Here is a 17,190-nt window from a genome sequence, read left to right as displayed (position 1 = left end):
TTTGAGTGTATTAGGAAGGGTAAAAACACAAATGATTGAAGAGTAACCATCTGGGATATGGATAATACATGTATTTGGAAACAATCTGTTTTTTACGGAAAGCAAACAAAAAACCACACAGCACTGGGCTTTTACACAAGCTCTGATTGTAGTCATTGTCATTTATTGAGGGAGTGGATGAGATATTGTCAGACATGCCAAACACTTTTCATTCAAGGCTGGGAACTCAATGGTTTTCTTGAGCCACTATACAAGCCTGCTTCAGGAAACTGAATGCAATATCGATGAAGTCTTCGTGCTTGATGATGCCTTCAATTTATAGATCCTTAATCTATTGGATTGGTGGGCAGAAGATTTTCTACCCTACAAAAATACTCACACTCCAACACTAGAGGCTAAAAATGCATGTAATCTGTTTTATAATGGGTGCCTACGAAATACCTGCTTTAAAGCTGTCTTAAATCAGTTTATGCTTAAAGAAATTTCAACTTGTTTCCCTTTCATTTCCATATAGTTGGTTCATACCATTAGAAAAATACTCTTCAGTGATATTGTAGGATTTATAGGGAACTGCGTCTGTGCTGATGGGGTAGAAATTCTTAGCAACACCATTTGTAACTGTTTCTTCTTGCTGCTACTGCATGTAGGTTGCAGAATGACTTACATGCACTGCAGTTTTCTCTTAGAAACAAAACAAAGAAACCTAAACCGAAGGGTAAATGTTTATTTGGAGTTTTTGTGGATGATAATTAAGGCCCTTTATGGAGAGTTCAGGAGCTCCTGTATGGCTGCCTGCTGGTCTGCATTTAGCTGAGATATGCATTCTGTCCACAAGCCTCCAGAAGTCTAGAGAAGAAAAGAGAGATACCGTAACAGATAAATTAAGTATGAACATGTACACACTTTGCACACGGGCTAAACCTTCTGACCAACTCCAAATCAACTGTGGGTGGCTCATCAGGTAAAAAGAATTAAATAACAATATATAAGATAGAAACTAAAGAACAGAATGGAAAATTCATTCACACAACACCAAGAATATATCCAAAACGTATTTCAAACGGAGTAACATGGAAATGGCAGTCCAACACCAAGAATATATCCAAAACGTATTTCAATCGGAGTAACATGGAAATGGCAGTCTTTAAATTTTTTCCAGTATATCAAGTATTAACTCCAAAAATATATCCAAAATGTATTTCAAACAGGATAAATGGAATGACATTTTCTTTTAAAATTTTTCAGTGTTTAAGATATCCATCTTATTTTTATATATGATCCAAAACAGATTTATATAATTTTATATGACTGATGAAAGAAATAATAAAATCAAATATAATCAACAGTGCTATTATTCCTTTTCAAAATGCAGTATGACACTAAGTGAGATGATCAAAACTGGTTTTCACATCACATTCTCTTCCTTATTCCTAATTTAGCAAAGCTTTTCTTTTTTGCCTTTAGCCAAATCTGAAAATAGCAAGATCTGGAATCTCTGTTGTGTTGCCTATAATCCCTCAGCCAGGCTGCTTATCGTTGATGAAATCCAATCTCATCCCATTCAGTCTTTTCTTTCTACTATCCGCTACTTCTAAAATGCAATTATATGCTGATTTGAGCACAAAAGCACTGGATCTGCTATTTGAAATGAAATTTGAAAACACTGTATCTATAGACCCCATCCACTGATTGAGGAGTGTGAAAATGAAGGTACAATTGTACCAAACAATACAACAAACACTCTATCAATATATTAATTTGCATTTACCTGTACTTGTCGAACTACATTTGCCAGTCGCTTGGTACATGGATCTCCTTGCTTGATTGCTTCATTAATTTTACCGTCCGCAATTATACCAAATATTTTGGGCAGATTAGTGTTGTTAGGACCCAGGACAATGGGGTTATTACTGTTGAGAATACAAGAAATGTTTACTGTTAATGCAAACAGAATAACCATCAGCAGTAACAATAATTTTAAGTCCACCTAACCTTCTGACCCATGTACCCGGGAGAAAAGCCAGTTCTCAAGGAAAATGTACATCTGATTATTATCAGCATATTGATAATAATTCACCCTGTGCTGTTGAATGGCCTTGCCCAGTGCTTTGTCTACATTTTAATAAAGAGTGTAGAGAGCCCTGAGCCTTGACTCATCCTGCAAAGAAATGGGTATGGGGTCAACCTCTGCCTTCTATCAACACTAAGTGGAACTGACCATGAGGAAAGGAGGAGAATGAGCACAAGATTGTGCCCCCAACTTCCAACCTCTGGAGCTGTGGCAGAAGAATCGGCTGTAATGAACGCTGATAGGTCAAGAGCAAGGATGGACACACTATTCTCTTGCTTCACCCATCAGAAGTCATCTGAAACCTGATCAATACTATTCTTTTTTTCTTGTTGTCATTAGATTGATAAAAAGTAGATAATGGTGTACAAGAAGAAGATAAGCCAATATAAACCAGATTTTACTAGGTCTGTCAAAACAACAGTACTAAATGCTCAATAAACATTGGACACAATTTCCATCTCTTGATCTAATAGGCATACATTTCTTATGTTACAAGTATTTTATCATTGACTGAGACCCTGAAAATATCCATCAAACAGCTTTACCGAAACAAATGTAGCAATAAGAATTCAAAATCAGTTCATTAGATTCTTCGGTTTCTAAAACATATAAGGACAATTTAGCATAACATTGTATTTGCTAAACAATATTTGATTCATTAAAATGAAATCAGTAATCCTGCCTAGGAGATATGGATATATTATTTTGTTCAGTAATTAATGGTGTGAATCAGTGGTTCTCAACTTGTGGCCCAAAGAACCCTGGGAGGATGCAAAGTCATCACAGGAGGTCCGTGAAGGCTTGAAGAAATTTTATGATTTAAATCTTGAGTTAAGTCTTGGTGGTCCTGGCCACAAAAGGTATTTAAAGGGGGACTAGAGTGAAGAAAAGCTTGAGAACCACTAGTGTAAATTATCCCTAATTATTTTTTCAAAAAGGAAAAAAAGCTTTAAAATTCCCAACATTCAAATATGCCATCAAATTAGATGAGACAATAAACAAATTGTTATGTCTACTTTATGTCTACCTATGTATTTTCTTCTTACCTCTCTATTAAGTCACACAAGTAATTGAATGTATGGACAGCTTCCTCTTTGTCTTCATGAAGAGGAAGCCATGATAACCAGTGAGGCAGAACTTCTTCAACATTTATACAGTCAGGTTTGAACTTCATGATTTTCCCTACTGCTGAAATGCAGTTTTCTGTTGCGTTGATATTTTCTTTGGTTTTGGCATCTGCTGATTGAATTACTTGCACCAATAATGGAAGCGCCTCTGATAAGGTAAAATTTGAAAATATATATTGAGTAATAATATAGCATTGTAAAGCACTCTTGATTATTTGGGCTTGTAAGAGAATACTAGAGAATAAAAAGTGCACTTTTCCAGCCAGAATATGGCTTCCAATCATGGTACTGCACAACATAATTAAAAGATAGCCACATACATTCTTCTCAATAATCTTTTATAAAAAGTGAAAAAGGAGCAGTCAAGGGTGCCATCAATAAATGAAGATAATATTAAGTGAGGACCTCATGACTGCAACTTTGACCTCCTGCTTGATTCCCCATAGAATTTGCTTGGGGAAATCAGCAAGGGATTTTGAAAATTGTGATTATATGACCACGGCTCACTGCGATAGGCAGAACTCCAAGAACCTGTCATAGGTTCCCCTCATTTGACATCCCTGCAAGTTTGAACAGTTGAATAAGTGGTTGTAACCTGTACACAAATTTAAGCACATTTAGCTGTGTTTATCACTGACTGAATTACAGACATTCTAGCACAGGGCTTTTCAACCGGTGGTACATTGGCACCTGGCAGGTGGTACGCGGCCATGCCCAGCCCAGCCCAGCATAGCAGGGGAGGGAACAAGCCAAAGCGGCGCAGCGCAGGACTTGCCATGAGGGAATCTTCAGGAGCTACAGGGTGGCTGGGGTGAGGCGAAGGCCCCAGGATTGGCACTTCCAGCTCACCCGGAAGAGAAAGGTGGAGGAGGGGGCGGAGACAGGAGAGGCTATAAAAGGAGTCAGTTTGGGAAGGAGGAGAAAAAAAAAAGACACAGCCTTGGGAAGAGGGGTCAGCTGGAGCTGCACTGAAAGGAAAAGGAGTGGGGAGGAGACAGAGGAGAGGAGATCTAGCAGGCTGGCTAGGAGCTGATCTACAACTTCTGTGGCAGGCATCTGTGCTGGGCGTGCACACAGGTGGCAGCAACAAACAGGCAAGAAAGGCAGCTGGGGAGGGGTCGCCCTCCATGAGGAGTGAAGAAAAGCAGTATTGGCTGGAGGTGAGGCACGGAGAGAGGAAGGAAGGAAATAGCAATGAGAAAGGGAGGTAGAGAGCAGGAGGGAGGGAAACGGAAAGGAAGAAGTAAGTGTTGGAAGAAAAAGCTGGGGGCTTGCTTTCTAGCTGGGAGGCTATACCTTTAAGAGAAAATAAAAAAAATAAAAAGCTTCTGTTTGAAATAGACGAGAGGAAGCCGGTTGCTCCAGCTGCTCGAGATGTTTATGGGCAGAAGCGAACTTCTGTTTGAGCAGTTCGGTTCTGGGTCAGCTGAATCCTTCAGTGGAAGGATTCTTATGTGATTTTGGAACTTTGAAGTTCTGGGATTTGTGCAATGTGGGCTTTGTGTTCTTAAGGAGTGTTTGGCAATTTATATTGTGGCTGATGTCCCATGTTGGATTTTGGGTTCGAATTCTATTGCTCTGCTATTGTTAGCTGTAAGTTTTGCTGCAAGGGATTTTAAAGTATTTTTGTCCTGAAGGGATTTTGCCTGCAGCATTCCTTTACTTATGAATGAAGACATTTGGGGAGGTTGCCTTAACTTTCCTTTCTAGCCAGTAGCTAATTCTTAAAGGGGAATGTGCTTTTTAAGCTAGTTCCCTCAGCTGCTTGTCTTTTCTGTCTCTGGAGGCTTTTCCTTGTTTGATAAAATATATGGAAGAGGGAAAATATGGGTTTTTTTCTCCAAATTCTTCCTTCAGAAGGAAGGAGACGGGAATGAGAAAGACGGAGGGAAACAGGAGGAAGGAAGAGAGGAGGGAGATTGGAATGAAAGGGAGGGAGTCTGAAGGAAGTCCCGCCTTAGCATTGGCCACCAGCAGTCCTGCCAGACTTTGCTTGTCAAAAGGTTGCAAAAGGGGATTACACGACCCTGGGACACTGTGAGCATTATAAATATGAATCAGTTGCCAAGCATCCAAACTCACATGACCCTGAGCATGCTGCAACGACTATAAGTGTGAAAAGCGGCCATTGTAACTTTGAATGGTCACTAAGCAAATTGTTGTAAGTTGAGGATTACCTGTAGTTTAACACTTTCCTTTTTTTTGGGTCATCAAGTTTTTGACACCTTGCTAGGTGGTACTCGAATATTGCCATATCCTAAAAGTGGTACAATCGGTGAAACGTTGAAAAGCCCTGTTCTAGCAAGCATGTTTAAGATTAGAAATATCCCCCATGCCTGTTACATGGTGCCAGGGATGGCACACAAACTTTAAAGTTAGAGACAGATTCTATATTCAGGTACCTATGCCTGGATATAGACAATGAATCTTAAGCCTGAAGCAATGCATCATTCTACGTGCTAAAGATGATAAAGTGCCACTTTTTAAAGAAATACATTGGTCAATAATGGTTATATTTAGATCATGCTGAGAAATATCTTGAGTGCATACCTGTGCAGAAAGGCCGATAGTTGTCCCCACCAAACTGTGCCATAACTCCAATACCATATGCAGCTGCTTGCCTAACTTCTGGACTGTTATCGCACACAGATTGTAGCATAGGTCTCAAGAAGTATTCTGCGTATTTGAATGAGGTTGGACTGCAATGTTCTATGACATCATCAAAAATGCACAAACCCCACTGTCTGTCAGGCCATGGCCTATGTGGACACTATGAAGAAAAATGTCCAAGCAAAAAAATAAAATAAATATCCAGCATTTTTGTTTATCCAAAGTGTAACTCTTACCACCCTACCTCACCCTATATGAACAGTAGGCTGCCTGCTATTTGAAATGCCTTTCATAGCTTTGAATATTTTTGTGATAAGTCAGAGCATAGCCATTTTAACAGCTTTATTGCTTATTCAGCTGTACATATTCTGAATGCAGCACACACACAAACTTTTCCTGAGTGGTTTTGCGAACATATGACAAAAAACCACATTGCAATAAACGCGTTAAAAACATGTTTACAAACAAAACAAAACTTGACTTCTTTGCCTTTTTCAATATCATTCTATAGGTTTCTAAATCCTTATGGATGAACATATTATTTTGAAGTCAATATGGGAAATCATTCCAGACCAAAGGAAATGCTAGGGATGGATAAAACCCACTGATCCAGTAAAGAACAGTTCACAATATTTCAGAATGTTCCATTTTTCCATGTTGATCTAAGTTTGGGTGTGTATCAGTTGTTTCCCCCAAGTTAGTCCTGGACCAGAAATTCATAGGGTTCTGGGAATATGCTGTCTAAAACAGCATGAAATGCTTCCATTTCAAAAGAGTACATACATTCTGCTGTACTTTTTCTTTCAGATTAAGTACTGTTATGTAAAGTACAGAAAAATAGTGAAAAGTATTGGACAAAACAAATTAATGGCACAAAATAAGAAAAAGAAATCTAAATCTAGTTCATCAGTAGCACTCACAAATCCTTTCCACCCATTTTTGTTTGTACAAACCATTTCTTACTTTCACCATGTTTTCTGCATGAAGCTCCATTTGTGCGAGTGGTGAGTGTGCATCACTCACACAGAACCATCTCCTCCTCCCCCCCCCCGGCTGATCCCCCAAGCCTGAAAGGTTGGGACTACTGTCTTAGTATATTTGACAACTAACCTTCAACTACAATTACAATTTGTGCAACATACTCCATAATTCAAGCATTCATTTTCTCATAAACTTTTTCTACTCAAAACATCCAGTAAAAACTCTTTGTTACTTTTATACCTTTCTCGATGACCTGACAAAATGGTTTGCATATCCTGATAGCATAAAGACATACTGGAATTTTGAAATTTTAATCACTCTTATGTTTCATACTTTCAATCAGAATTCTGAGAAACATTTTAAGTAATACCTCAGTCTATTTATTATTATTTCGCTTGTAGAAGAAGAAAACAACAGTACTCTCCTAACAATGAAGAATGGATGCAGTTTTTATATATACATATTAAAACAAGTCACACAGCCATGCCATAAATAATTTCTGACCCAACAAAAGCTGTACCTGTATCATTTTTTAACATTCTCACAGCATTTATTATTTTCTTTTTATCGTTCTTTCTTGGACATTTATAGCAATCAATCTTACTGGCATGGTAGATATTGCACATGTCTAAACTTTGCATAGATGGTATCAGTACCAGATAAAAATAAATGGGCAAGCCAACATAAACAAACAAATATCATCCCCATGCACTCTCTCTCTTTTGTTATTGGTCTTAAAGTGATACGTTACTGCTCAATTCAGGCTACTTACAATTAAGTTGACAATTTGTGGCAACAGCTGTTCAAACCATGGTAGCACGTTTGCTTTGTAGCTACTGAATATTGAGTGCAAAATATCTGAAACTTTAGTCAAAATGTAGACATCACTGTCATGCTAATAGAGAAAAAAAGTAGAATTTGATTAGTACTAAATAATTGTGTCCTAGAGTTGTATAACTCTCTTAAACTTCACAAACTGTGTTTAAAGCAATTTCTGTGTCTCTTAAGAGGAAGAACTGACAAATGGGCTAGTTTTCACTGAGTAAGCACTTAGGTGAGCTCAAAATACAGAATGTATAACACAGCTGTCAGCAAGGATTTAGCGACTTATGGAAAATCTCAAAAATATATTAGCTTCGCAGAAAATAGAGGACTAAATTGTACTCCAGTTTCCAGTTGTGGTTATGTTAATTGGTCCATGGGATAAAAAAAAAGGCAAGTATGGTTCTGAAGTACTCATTTCTATTGATTATCCCAACATTTGGGGATGAGATTCCTCATTGCCTGCACTATATTCAACGTTCTAATATAAATTTATTTCATGACTTGCTTGGAAAGAAAGATTTTTACAGCAAGTAAAGTGCTACTAGGATTATCTAGTTTTATTGGATGTTAAGGCAGTATGGTGGCGATAATGAAGAATGCCTTAAATTTTTTCTGCCAACATTTTTTTATTGATTTGCCCAAGTAGCCCCTGTAGGCTATATATTTTATGTTCTGCTGTTTCTGCATGCAAATGATTTTTTAGATATAAATAAAATTGTGTGCAGGTCAAAGCAAGGGTGAATAAACTGACATTCCAGATATTGTTAGTGACCTCTGTCACCATACTGAACCTAATGACATGAGAAGAAAAGTTTTAATTACTGTATATGTGAGAAAACCTGGACAATCTTTTCCTTTTTTTGGATAAACAGCTGATTTTGACCACATGAAGAAATTTTCGTAGATGCAATACATGAGCGAAACTTTCCAAAGTCGTATTTCCTTTTCAAATTCTCAAGTTTGTAACATGTAATTATACATTTCAACAATGAACAAATAATAAGAGCCTTACTTCATCTTGCAAGGACTCCTCAACTTGTTCATCATAGTCTTCGTCTTGCCTTTTCACTAATTCAAAAATAAATTGATAATGTATCAGCATGGCCTATTTTCATAAACATTCCAGCTTGCTTATAAGAAAGGTATACAAAAGGAACACAAGGTGAATTATCTGATATTATCATCCTGCCTAACATGGATAAATTGTGACCAAGCTATCATGGTAGGCTCAGATTTGTAGGACCTCCTCAACTTTTGAAACTACAGTAGTGGCCAAAATTGTGGAAACCTTTTGGGAAAAGTATACAGTAGAAATGCCACCTTTGGTTAAGTTTCCACCAATTTTCCTTCTAATTTCTTTATAACTGTAGCCTTGTTCACTTAATAATACTATTTTACATTGCTTTCTGGGCAACCAGTCAACTCTTTGCACCATTACTTTAATTTTATTATGTTTTACAAGCTCACTAAAAGAAAGAACACAAAAAAACCCAACCAACTTGATAGCGATCATGTAATGCACTGACAAATGTCCTCCTCTCAGCTTCAATACATGACATCAATAACTGAATCCTACTGTGATCTCATTGGCTCATTGCCAAAACAAGATGACACCTGATTGGCTCTCTAAACACTCATGCTCATTGGCTACAATCAGATGAAGGAAAGCTACCTGATAACCTAAGCAAGTTGTGCTTCCTTTTTCTGGTTATTTGGCTATCTTTTCAGAGAATACAGTACAGATAATTGAACAAACTTTGTTGCATTACATTCTTGATTAAAGTATCTTTCCACTGATATATAATTTTATGGTACTACTCAAAAAAAAAGGTGGTGTTATTAGCCATCAAACCTCAAAAATACACTTTTCCCAAAAGGCTTCCACAATTTTGGCCACTACTGTAATTTGGTTCAAAATATATTTATTTTTATTATTTTTTATTTTAATCCCATTTATAGCCCGCCCTTCTCCGAAGACTCAGGGCGGCTTACAATCTAAGCACAAATCAAATGTGCTTAGCAATAGCCTTCATTCTATGTATATGCCTGCTTATTAGGGCTTTCACACACACACCCCAGCGGCATTATTACGAAGTCAGCTTATTGCCCCCAACAATATAGCCAAGGAAGATAATACCTACATATAAAATCAGGAAATAAAAATATCCAAAAAGTTATTTTAAGTACTAAAATTGAAATGGGTTCCCCCACTCCTGATAACCTACTCATAATTTTCCTTTATAACAGTAACACAATAGGAGAGTGCTATGGAAAGAGATTTTTAAAAGCGTATGATACCTTGTTGTTCTACTGAAAAATCACAAAGTTATCAGTTAATTAATAATCACTTTCTGCCTAGCAATAGTGTAAATAAGGAGGAACTTTTATCTTGCAATTTACTCCTAATTTCTTTGTAGTTTTGTGGTACATTCAGACTAAGAACGTCAAAGTATATTTGGAAGAACTTCTGAATTGCCCACAGATTGCTATTTTAACGTTAGGCATGATCATCATTTTTAAGTATTTACATTTTAATTTCCATAAAACACTGGAATTTGGTAGGATAAATACTTGCTTACATTTTGGAACTCTTGCCCTGACATTCATATTTATTTAATATCAACCAATGTTTAATTGATTTACCTTGTCTTAATTCTTGATTCTTAAAGTGCTCTTCTAATTTTCCTTTCAATATTCCTCCAAGTTCTTCAAAATGTTCATTGTTTAGGCAGCCATCTCCCATTACTTCAATACACTAAAGAAATAACAATTTGAAAACATGTTTAACAATAACTATTGCTATCTCAGTAATTTCTTGCATCTCATATAACAGTACTATAAAAAGGCAGCTTGATCTTGCAAGACTGAACTTTTTTTTGTACAACACATAGAACTCCTGATACTGGGTGGGAAATAATTAAATAATCAAAAGGAAAATAGCTCCCTTCTTACATGTTGCAGTGAAACATGTTTTGGGTAATAAAAGTACACGGGTTTTGATTAAGTAAGGAAATATTTGCCCCTTTTTCAATGAATACACATACTGTAGAACTACTGATCACATTTGTCTGGAGTAGAATTACAAGCACAGATCTAGTTCTTTGCATTGACAAACACTGTCCTGTCTGCATGTAGAAATTCCAAGATAAAAACTATATTAAAGATATAGAAGATATAGAAACAGCAGTTATTTCATGTTTCCTTCTCCCTTTCTTTACATTGTAAGGGGAGAAGATTAGAAATTGGTAAAAGGCATTCAGATTCAAAAGCAAAGAGAAGTTTTAATGGAGTGAAGCACGGGAGAGGAAACGTTTGGATAAGTTGCTTATTTATAAAGATAGTTCTTCAAGAATCAATTTATGCATTCATGTATATTTTTGAAATGTTCCAAATCTGAAATTTTTGGTAGGAACCTGCCTCTATCTTTACACCTATGTGTGCATATATGTCTCATGTGCATCCTGCTCAAAATTGTACACACTATCCTAACAGCATTACAAAACACCTTTAACAATCAAATGTGAATTAATAGAACTATAGATAATAATTTCATGTATAAAGGTAAAGGTTCCCCCGCACATGCGTGCTAGTCGTTTCCAACTCTAGGGGCCGGTGCTCATCTCCGTTTCAAAGCCAAAGAGCCAGCGCTTGTCCGAGGACGACTCCGTGGTCATGTGGCTGGCATGACTAGACACAAAAGGCGCACGGAACGCTGTTACCTTCCCACCATAGTGGTCCCTATTTTTCTACTTGCATTTTTACATGCTTTCGAACTGCTAGGTTGGCAGAAGCTGGGACGAGTAACAGGAGCTCACTCTGTTACACGGCACTCGGGATTCGACCCACCAAACTGCCGACCATCTGATCGACAAGCTCAGTGTCCTAACCCACTGAGCCACCGTGTCCCTTAATTTCATGTATAGGTGGTCCTTAACTTGTGACTGGTTGATTAGTGACTGTTCAAAGTTATGATGGACTTTCCCAGGGCTACTTACGACCTGCATTCAAAATTCCACCAGCCCCCCCCCACCAAAAAAAAAAGAGTTGTGAGGAGGTAGATGTCAACGCTGCTAACATCAAATGTTATTGCTTGACAAGAGATGAAGAAGTAGCTGTTTCATATATTAAACTTGTGTATTGCTTTAAGACTTCTGTATGGTTTTAAGGTTAGGAGGGGAGATGAGTAGGATTGCACTTTTCAAGGCCATTTCTCTCACTAAAGAAGGCTTTGGCTGGTCTTCTAACGGAAGGGAAACTGATTCTTTAAATTAATTGGGGAATATGATTAATGACAAAATTAGAAAGGTGGAGAATTGTGTTTTAATATATTGTGCAAGGGGCGGAGATTTCAGATTCCAGCTTCCTTCGAGCAAGCATTTGCCGGTGTATTAGGCTAATAAAGGACTTTTAAGGTAAACAATGCCTCAGAGTCACTTGAAAAGCCCATACGTCAGAAACCTGACAGTAACTTCAGCAACTTGTATGAGACAATAATTAAGGTAGTCATCCTTTCAGAAAAAAATATTGGGTGGAAAAAGAAAAGCACCTTCATAAAATGGAAACATTTAACAATAGCTATTCTGAATGTAAGCCAATGTTCAACAACTACTTAAAAAATAAGAATGCTATTTTTAACTTATTTGATGGATGAAAAATCAAAAGAACGATATCCTGCTGATGATGAAAGGGGAATTAAGTTATTTTGAGTCACAGCATAAATAGGTGTTACGCCATACCACATTAAGTTGGATAGAGTCAGAGTTCATTAAAAGAGTTCTATAAGGAAGCTTTCCCCCACCCAAAAAAGTTAGAAAATGAAATGGCAAAAAAAGTTTTATGTCAAATTCAATGAAACAGTGGACTGAACTACTGTGATACTACAAAAGTAAATGGCAGAACAATTCTGCAAACTGGAAAATTAAAATTATCCAGGTATTTAATGAATATTTGAATAATAGGATAGAAAAAGTCAGCCAATAAACATAAGTTAAATTATTCTGAGTAATTATCTATATGCTACTTTATTTTGTATTTAATAAAGACCTTAGGAGATCAGCTATTATTTACAGAAGCAAAATGCTACCCATATAAAATTAAAATTTACCTTGGCAAAAGAATGCATTATTTCTGATAGAACATCTGAGTCAGGTTCTGTTCCTATGGCCTTGATAAGAGCATCACACATAAAATGCCACATCTGGGTGAGATACTCTGGGCCACGAACTCTTGCGCACTCCAGAAGTAAAGGCATTGATTCTGCAGCTGCCACACGAACACGTTAAATTCATTAAGGGAAACTGTTACACTTTTCTAGCAATATAAAGATTAGTTCAGAAAATGTGATCAATGTACCACCCCACTTTTCTAGTTTAAAACTCAAGGCATGTCACACCATATTCCTTCCTCTTCCTATTTTCCCCAACAACCTTGAGAGGTGGGTTGGGCTGTGTGTGTGAGATGGGTCCAAAGTCACCCAGCTGGTTTTCATGCCTGAGGCAGGACTAGAACTCATAGCCTCCTGGCTTTTTAGTCTGATACTTCAATCACTAGACCAAACTAGTAGTCATCAATATTAAATAACTATTAAGGATTAAACAGCATAACTGTTACAATTTAATTTTGCTTAACCAACCCAGATTTAAATCCAGTGAAACTTAGAATGCTTTTCTTTAAAAAAAGCTATATTAACTCTATTTTAGGTCTCATATTACATTTTAAAAATATTTGCACCATAATAAAATGGTGGGAATTGTATAATTGATCTGGGTTGGCAACAAAATGATTTACTTGGATTAATATAAAGGATGGAATATTGCCCTCTTCCTCAACAAGCTATATATAGAATGGCAGCAAAGAATTTGATAACAAAACCTAAAAACGGTCACATTAACAGTCCATAGGACTCTCAGGGAAAATGGAACAGACATAAAAAAAGATATCATCATGGAAGTAGAACTTCAGCAAAGGAACCATTAGTTTCACAACTTGTTCGGTGTACTCCACAAATCCTTCTTTCAATTCTTTGGCATAACAAACCTAAAATCCAAACATAAATTTCTTCAGCAAAGGAAGCTGGATCATGAATAAACAAATTACTAGTGGTAGACTTAAAACCGGTAAAATGTATAAAAGACAAGTAAATGCATTTCCCCAAATTTTTAAATTCTATTTCAACGTGAATAGACTATACATTTAAAAGTAAATGAATAGTGGAAGAATGTATTTCTTTTATACAAAAATATGTTTTCTTGCAAATAGTGGTTTAACAGATATTTTTAAGACTAGTGGGTGTTTTAATAACTTCCCTTCAAAGAGTTCCATCTTGATTTCAATTCCTCAAGTTTAAGGAGTCTCATTCCCAAACATTTTGGGCATCAGGAGCCAAATTTTTATTTAAAAATGTAATTAAAATAGTACCTACCAACATCTGACATGCAGTTGCTTTTTCTTCAAGACCTGCCGTCTTAATACCAAAACTCTGCTGATCCCCTAAATTGACAAATTCCCAGCCATCGTCATCACTCATATTTTCCATATCTTGAGCTAGTGACAAAAAAGGTTAATTTTAGTAGAGTTGTATTATTCCTTACTGGTCAATTTTAGTAGAGTTGTATTATTCTTTACTAACTAAAAATATAAATTAAAATATCAGAACCTACTGTCAAGAAGGGCCACTTCAGGTTTAATTGATGCAGTTTTCATTAAAGGACCCATAACAACAGGAAGATATTGTTGGAATTCCTTTCCAAGAATTTTGCACATTCTAGCCCATGCAGAAATCATATATGATATCTGTAAATTAATAAAATGAGGTTTCATTTTCTTCAAGAATAATGACTATACAGCTATATTATGGCTGGGATTGTATAAAAATCAATCCCTAACAAACCTGCTTTAAAAGTTAATTATACAGATTTGTGTAGTACTAAGTGCCTTTCAAAAATACTATGTTTACAAGGCCATTAGAAAATATTAGTGTCCTCCCAAAATTAATTGGGCTAGAATTAACAAATTCATGGCATAAATGAGAAGAGAAAAAGAAACTTTCATAGGTCAGTTTTAATCACTGTGGAATATGAAGTCTCCATTACAGAGGCTTTGCGTAAGCATTGCAACAGCACTTTGCTAAAAGATATCCAATTAAATTTTATCACATCAAAACTGTAAAGCGCATTTACAGTGAACGTTTCCTAGGTATCTATGGCAACTGGGACTGGAATTGCCATTGCTAAGGGATGCAGTAATAAGGTGTGACGTTGTGAGAACACCTTGCTTAGTGACAGTAGTTCCACCAATTGCTGCCACTAAGGAAAATCACAAGGTAGTTAAGTGAGAACCCTACATGACTGTAACTTATGACTTCTTCCTGACTTTCCACAAACAAGGTGGATGGGGAAGCCATTTGAAGTTTCAAGTCCTGGGTGGCTTGCCAGCAATTTGGAGGGTAGGTGAGCACTATGGAAGGAGCTAGGGAAGTGCTGTGAGAGATGGAACTTTGAGGACTGGTTTTAAGTACCATTTGTTCAGTGCCACTGCAACTTTCAATGCTTGCTGAACGAGTAGTAGTTACCTAAGGACAACCTGCATGAGTAAAAAGGGCAAACTAAAAATATTTTGAAATTGCAGAAGTTGCAAAAGCCTGGAAGATGTTGAGCGTGCATTTGGAGAAAAGCCTCAAAATTTCAAGCGTATCCTGATTATGCTTAGTAAGCTTTTACGTGGTTTGGTAGCTAAAATTCTTCCTTATCCCTACTGTGGCATGTCAATGAAAAATGTAGATTTCTATCATGTATTTCTAACACGTATTGCAAAATCTTGAATTAACTGAAATGTGATAAGCAGATTATTATAACCTCATTTAGGAATTCTGTTCCAAATATATGCAGTTATAGAAATGTGGACCAAAGCAAGATCTGCTCGCTAACATACCTGAGGATCATCGTCTTCCAAGTCGTTAAAATCAGTCTGTGTTTTTAGCAAGAGTTGCATCACATCAGATGCATCCTGCATAAACTAGAAACGAATAAGAGAACCCAAATCAAGCTGTGGCAGTTTTTAAACAGGCACATAAAACCCTTACAATAATGTATTGAAGAGCGCAAGTTAAAAATACATATTGAAATTACTTCAGCTTTAAAGCTGAAGCTAAAAATCAAGAATGGTTTCAATTTAAGAATACAGAAGCAATTCAATGTACCTACAAAGCTGAAGACAGTACAGAATTAAATTGATACCTACCTTCTCTTTGCCTACTGCAAGGCCTATTAAGCTGATACATTCTATAGTTTTGCCTCTTAAGAGTCTGAGTTCCTTTTGCACAGCATTTTCAACTATGTGTTTCAGGGAAGGCATAAACAAATCGTAGTATGGAACAAACTTTTCTTCTGCTGTATCAGCAACTGAGGCAATGGATGTAACAACTTGTTCCAAAACAAGCTTGGTGCCTTTTTCTATCAACTATGAAAAAAGCAGCAAATAAATAAAAATAAAATTGCACTCTTGCTGAAATAATGTATATTTAATAACTTAAATATAACTATATTCAATTTTATCTTACAACGTCCTTACCTCCTGTAGTTTTAATACCATAGTGGAATGAAGGTGCTTCACTAAGTTATCTAAATATGGAATAAGCAGTGATTTTGGACAGTCTTCAGTAAAGTTGATCAGAGCAGCAGCTGCATGAGCCTGAACACGTTGGTTGCCTTGGTCTTCCATTGTCTGCAGAAGAGCTGCAATTACCTATAACAAAGATGGCAACCATGAGTGACAGATCCCTAAATAAGCTTTGTTAATGAGCAACACAAAGCTTTATACTTGCCTTCTCATGGAATTTTTTCTGGAAGCTTGGTGCAAAGTCTGTAGCCATTTGACCAATCGCATTGCAAGCTGCATATCTTACCCGTGGATGCTGAAATATTCACACGTAATTAGCAATATCATAAAATAAAGCACAGAAATCAACATTTGGAGGAAGAAAAGTGCATAATAATAATAATTCAACTTACAGGATCCTGAAGGAAAAGCAATACCAAGTTAACTATTTCATTCAAAATTGCCTCCATTTGTTGGTGGCAGCCTTCGCCAATAGCTGATAGAGCCATCAAGCCAGCATGCCTGCACTTCCAGTCGGCTGTAATTAAATAAAAGAATTCAAAGCCAGGGAAAAAAGGCATACAGAAGATATGTTTTTATTGACAACATGAATCTGTTCAAATTAATTTCTTTTCCATTCCAGACTCCAGGATGGCTATTCTCTCCTCTCTTGCACCCCAGTTGGCAATTTGGTAAAATTGGCTCAGAGGAACGCAGTGTGTGTTCATGGGTACCTATTTCAATGAATTGGAAGAAACCTTCATGATACAGGCAGTTCTCAATTGCAACTATTTGCTTAGTGGCTATTTCAAATTATGATGGTGCAGAAAAAAATGATTTATGATTGGTCCATGCACTGCCCCCATGCTTGTGATTTGGACACTCTGCAACCATTATACGTGTCTTCAAGTCAGTAATTGACTCCTGAGGACTATTTGGAGTAATCTCTGCAGTTTTCTTGGCACAATTTTTGGTAGGGGT

General features: G+C 36.7%; 1 protein-coding gene across 2 annotated transcripts in view; it reads right to left on the bottom strand.

Moving 5' to 3' along the window:
* IPO5 (importin 5) overlaps positions 1-17,190 on the bottom strand; it is a 34,813-nt gene continuing 17,623 nt past the window's right edge. For both annotated transcript variants that reach the window (XM_081327640.1, XM_081327641.1), the window contains 16 exons: positions 16,623-16,747; positions 16,436-16,525; positions 16,183-16,356; positions 15,853-16,071; positions 15,544-15,627; positions 14,274-14,406; positions 14,036-14,157; positions 13,554-13,650; positions 12,719-12,891; positions 10,258-10,369; positions 8,627-8,682; positions 7,562-7,684; positions 5,749-5,968; positions 3,118-3,346; positions 1,769-1,910; positions 1-846 (listed from right to left, as the gene is read on the bottom strand). In XM_081327640.1, the coding sequence (XP_081183766.1) occupies positions 760-846; positions 1,769-1,910; positions 3,118-3,346; positions 5,749-5,968; positions 7,562-7,684; positions 8,627-8,682; positions 10,258-10,369; positions 12,719-12,891; positions 13,554-13,650; positions 14,036-14,157; positions 14,274-14,406; positions 15,544-15,627; positions 15,853-16,071; positions 16,183-16,356; positions 16,436-16,525; positions 16,623-16,747 (2,186 nt within the window). In that variant the 3' untranslated portion in view covers positions 1-759. The remainder of the gene's footprint in view (positions 847-1,768; positions 1,911-3,117; positions 3,347-5,748; positions 5,969-7,561; positions 7,685-8,626; positions 8,683-10,257; positions 10,370-12,718; positions 12,892-13,553; positions 13,651-14,035; positions 14,158-14,273; positions 14,407-15,543; positions 15,628-15,852; positions 16,072-16,182; positions 16,357-16,435; positions 16,526-16,622; positions 16,748-17,190) is intronic.

The sequence above is a fragment of the Vipera berus genome (assembly GCF_964194415.1).
Source record: "Vipera berus genome assembly, chromosome: 4".
NCBI classification, from domain to species: domain Eukaryota; kingdom Metazoa; phylum Chordata; class Lepidosauria; order Squamata; family Viperidae; genus Vipera; species Vipera berus.
This window is presented reverse-complemented; position numbering and strand designations above follow the sequence as displayed.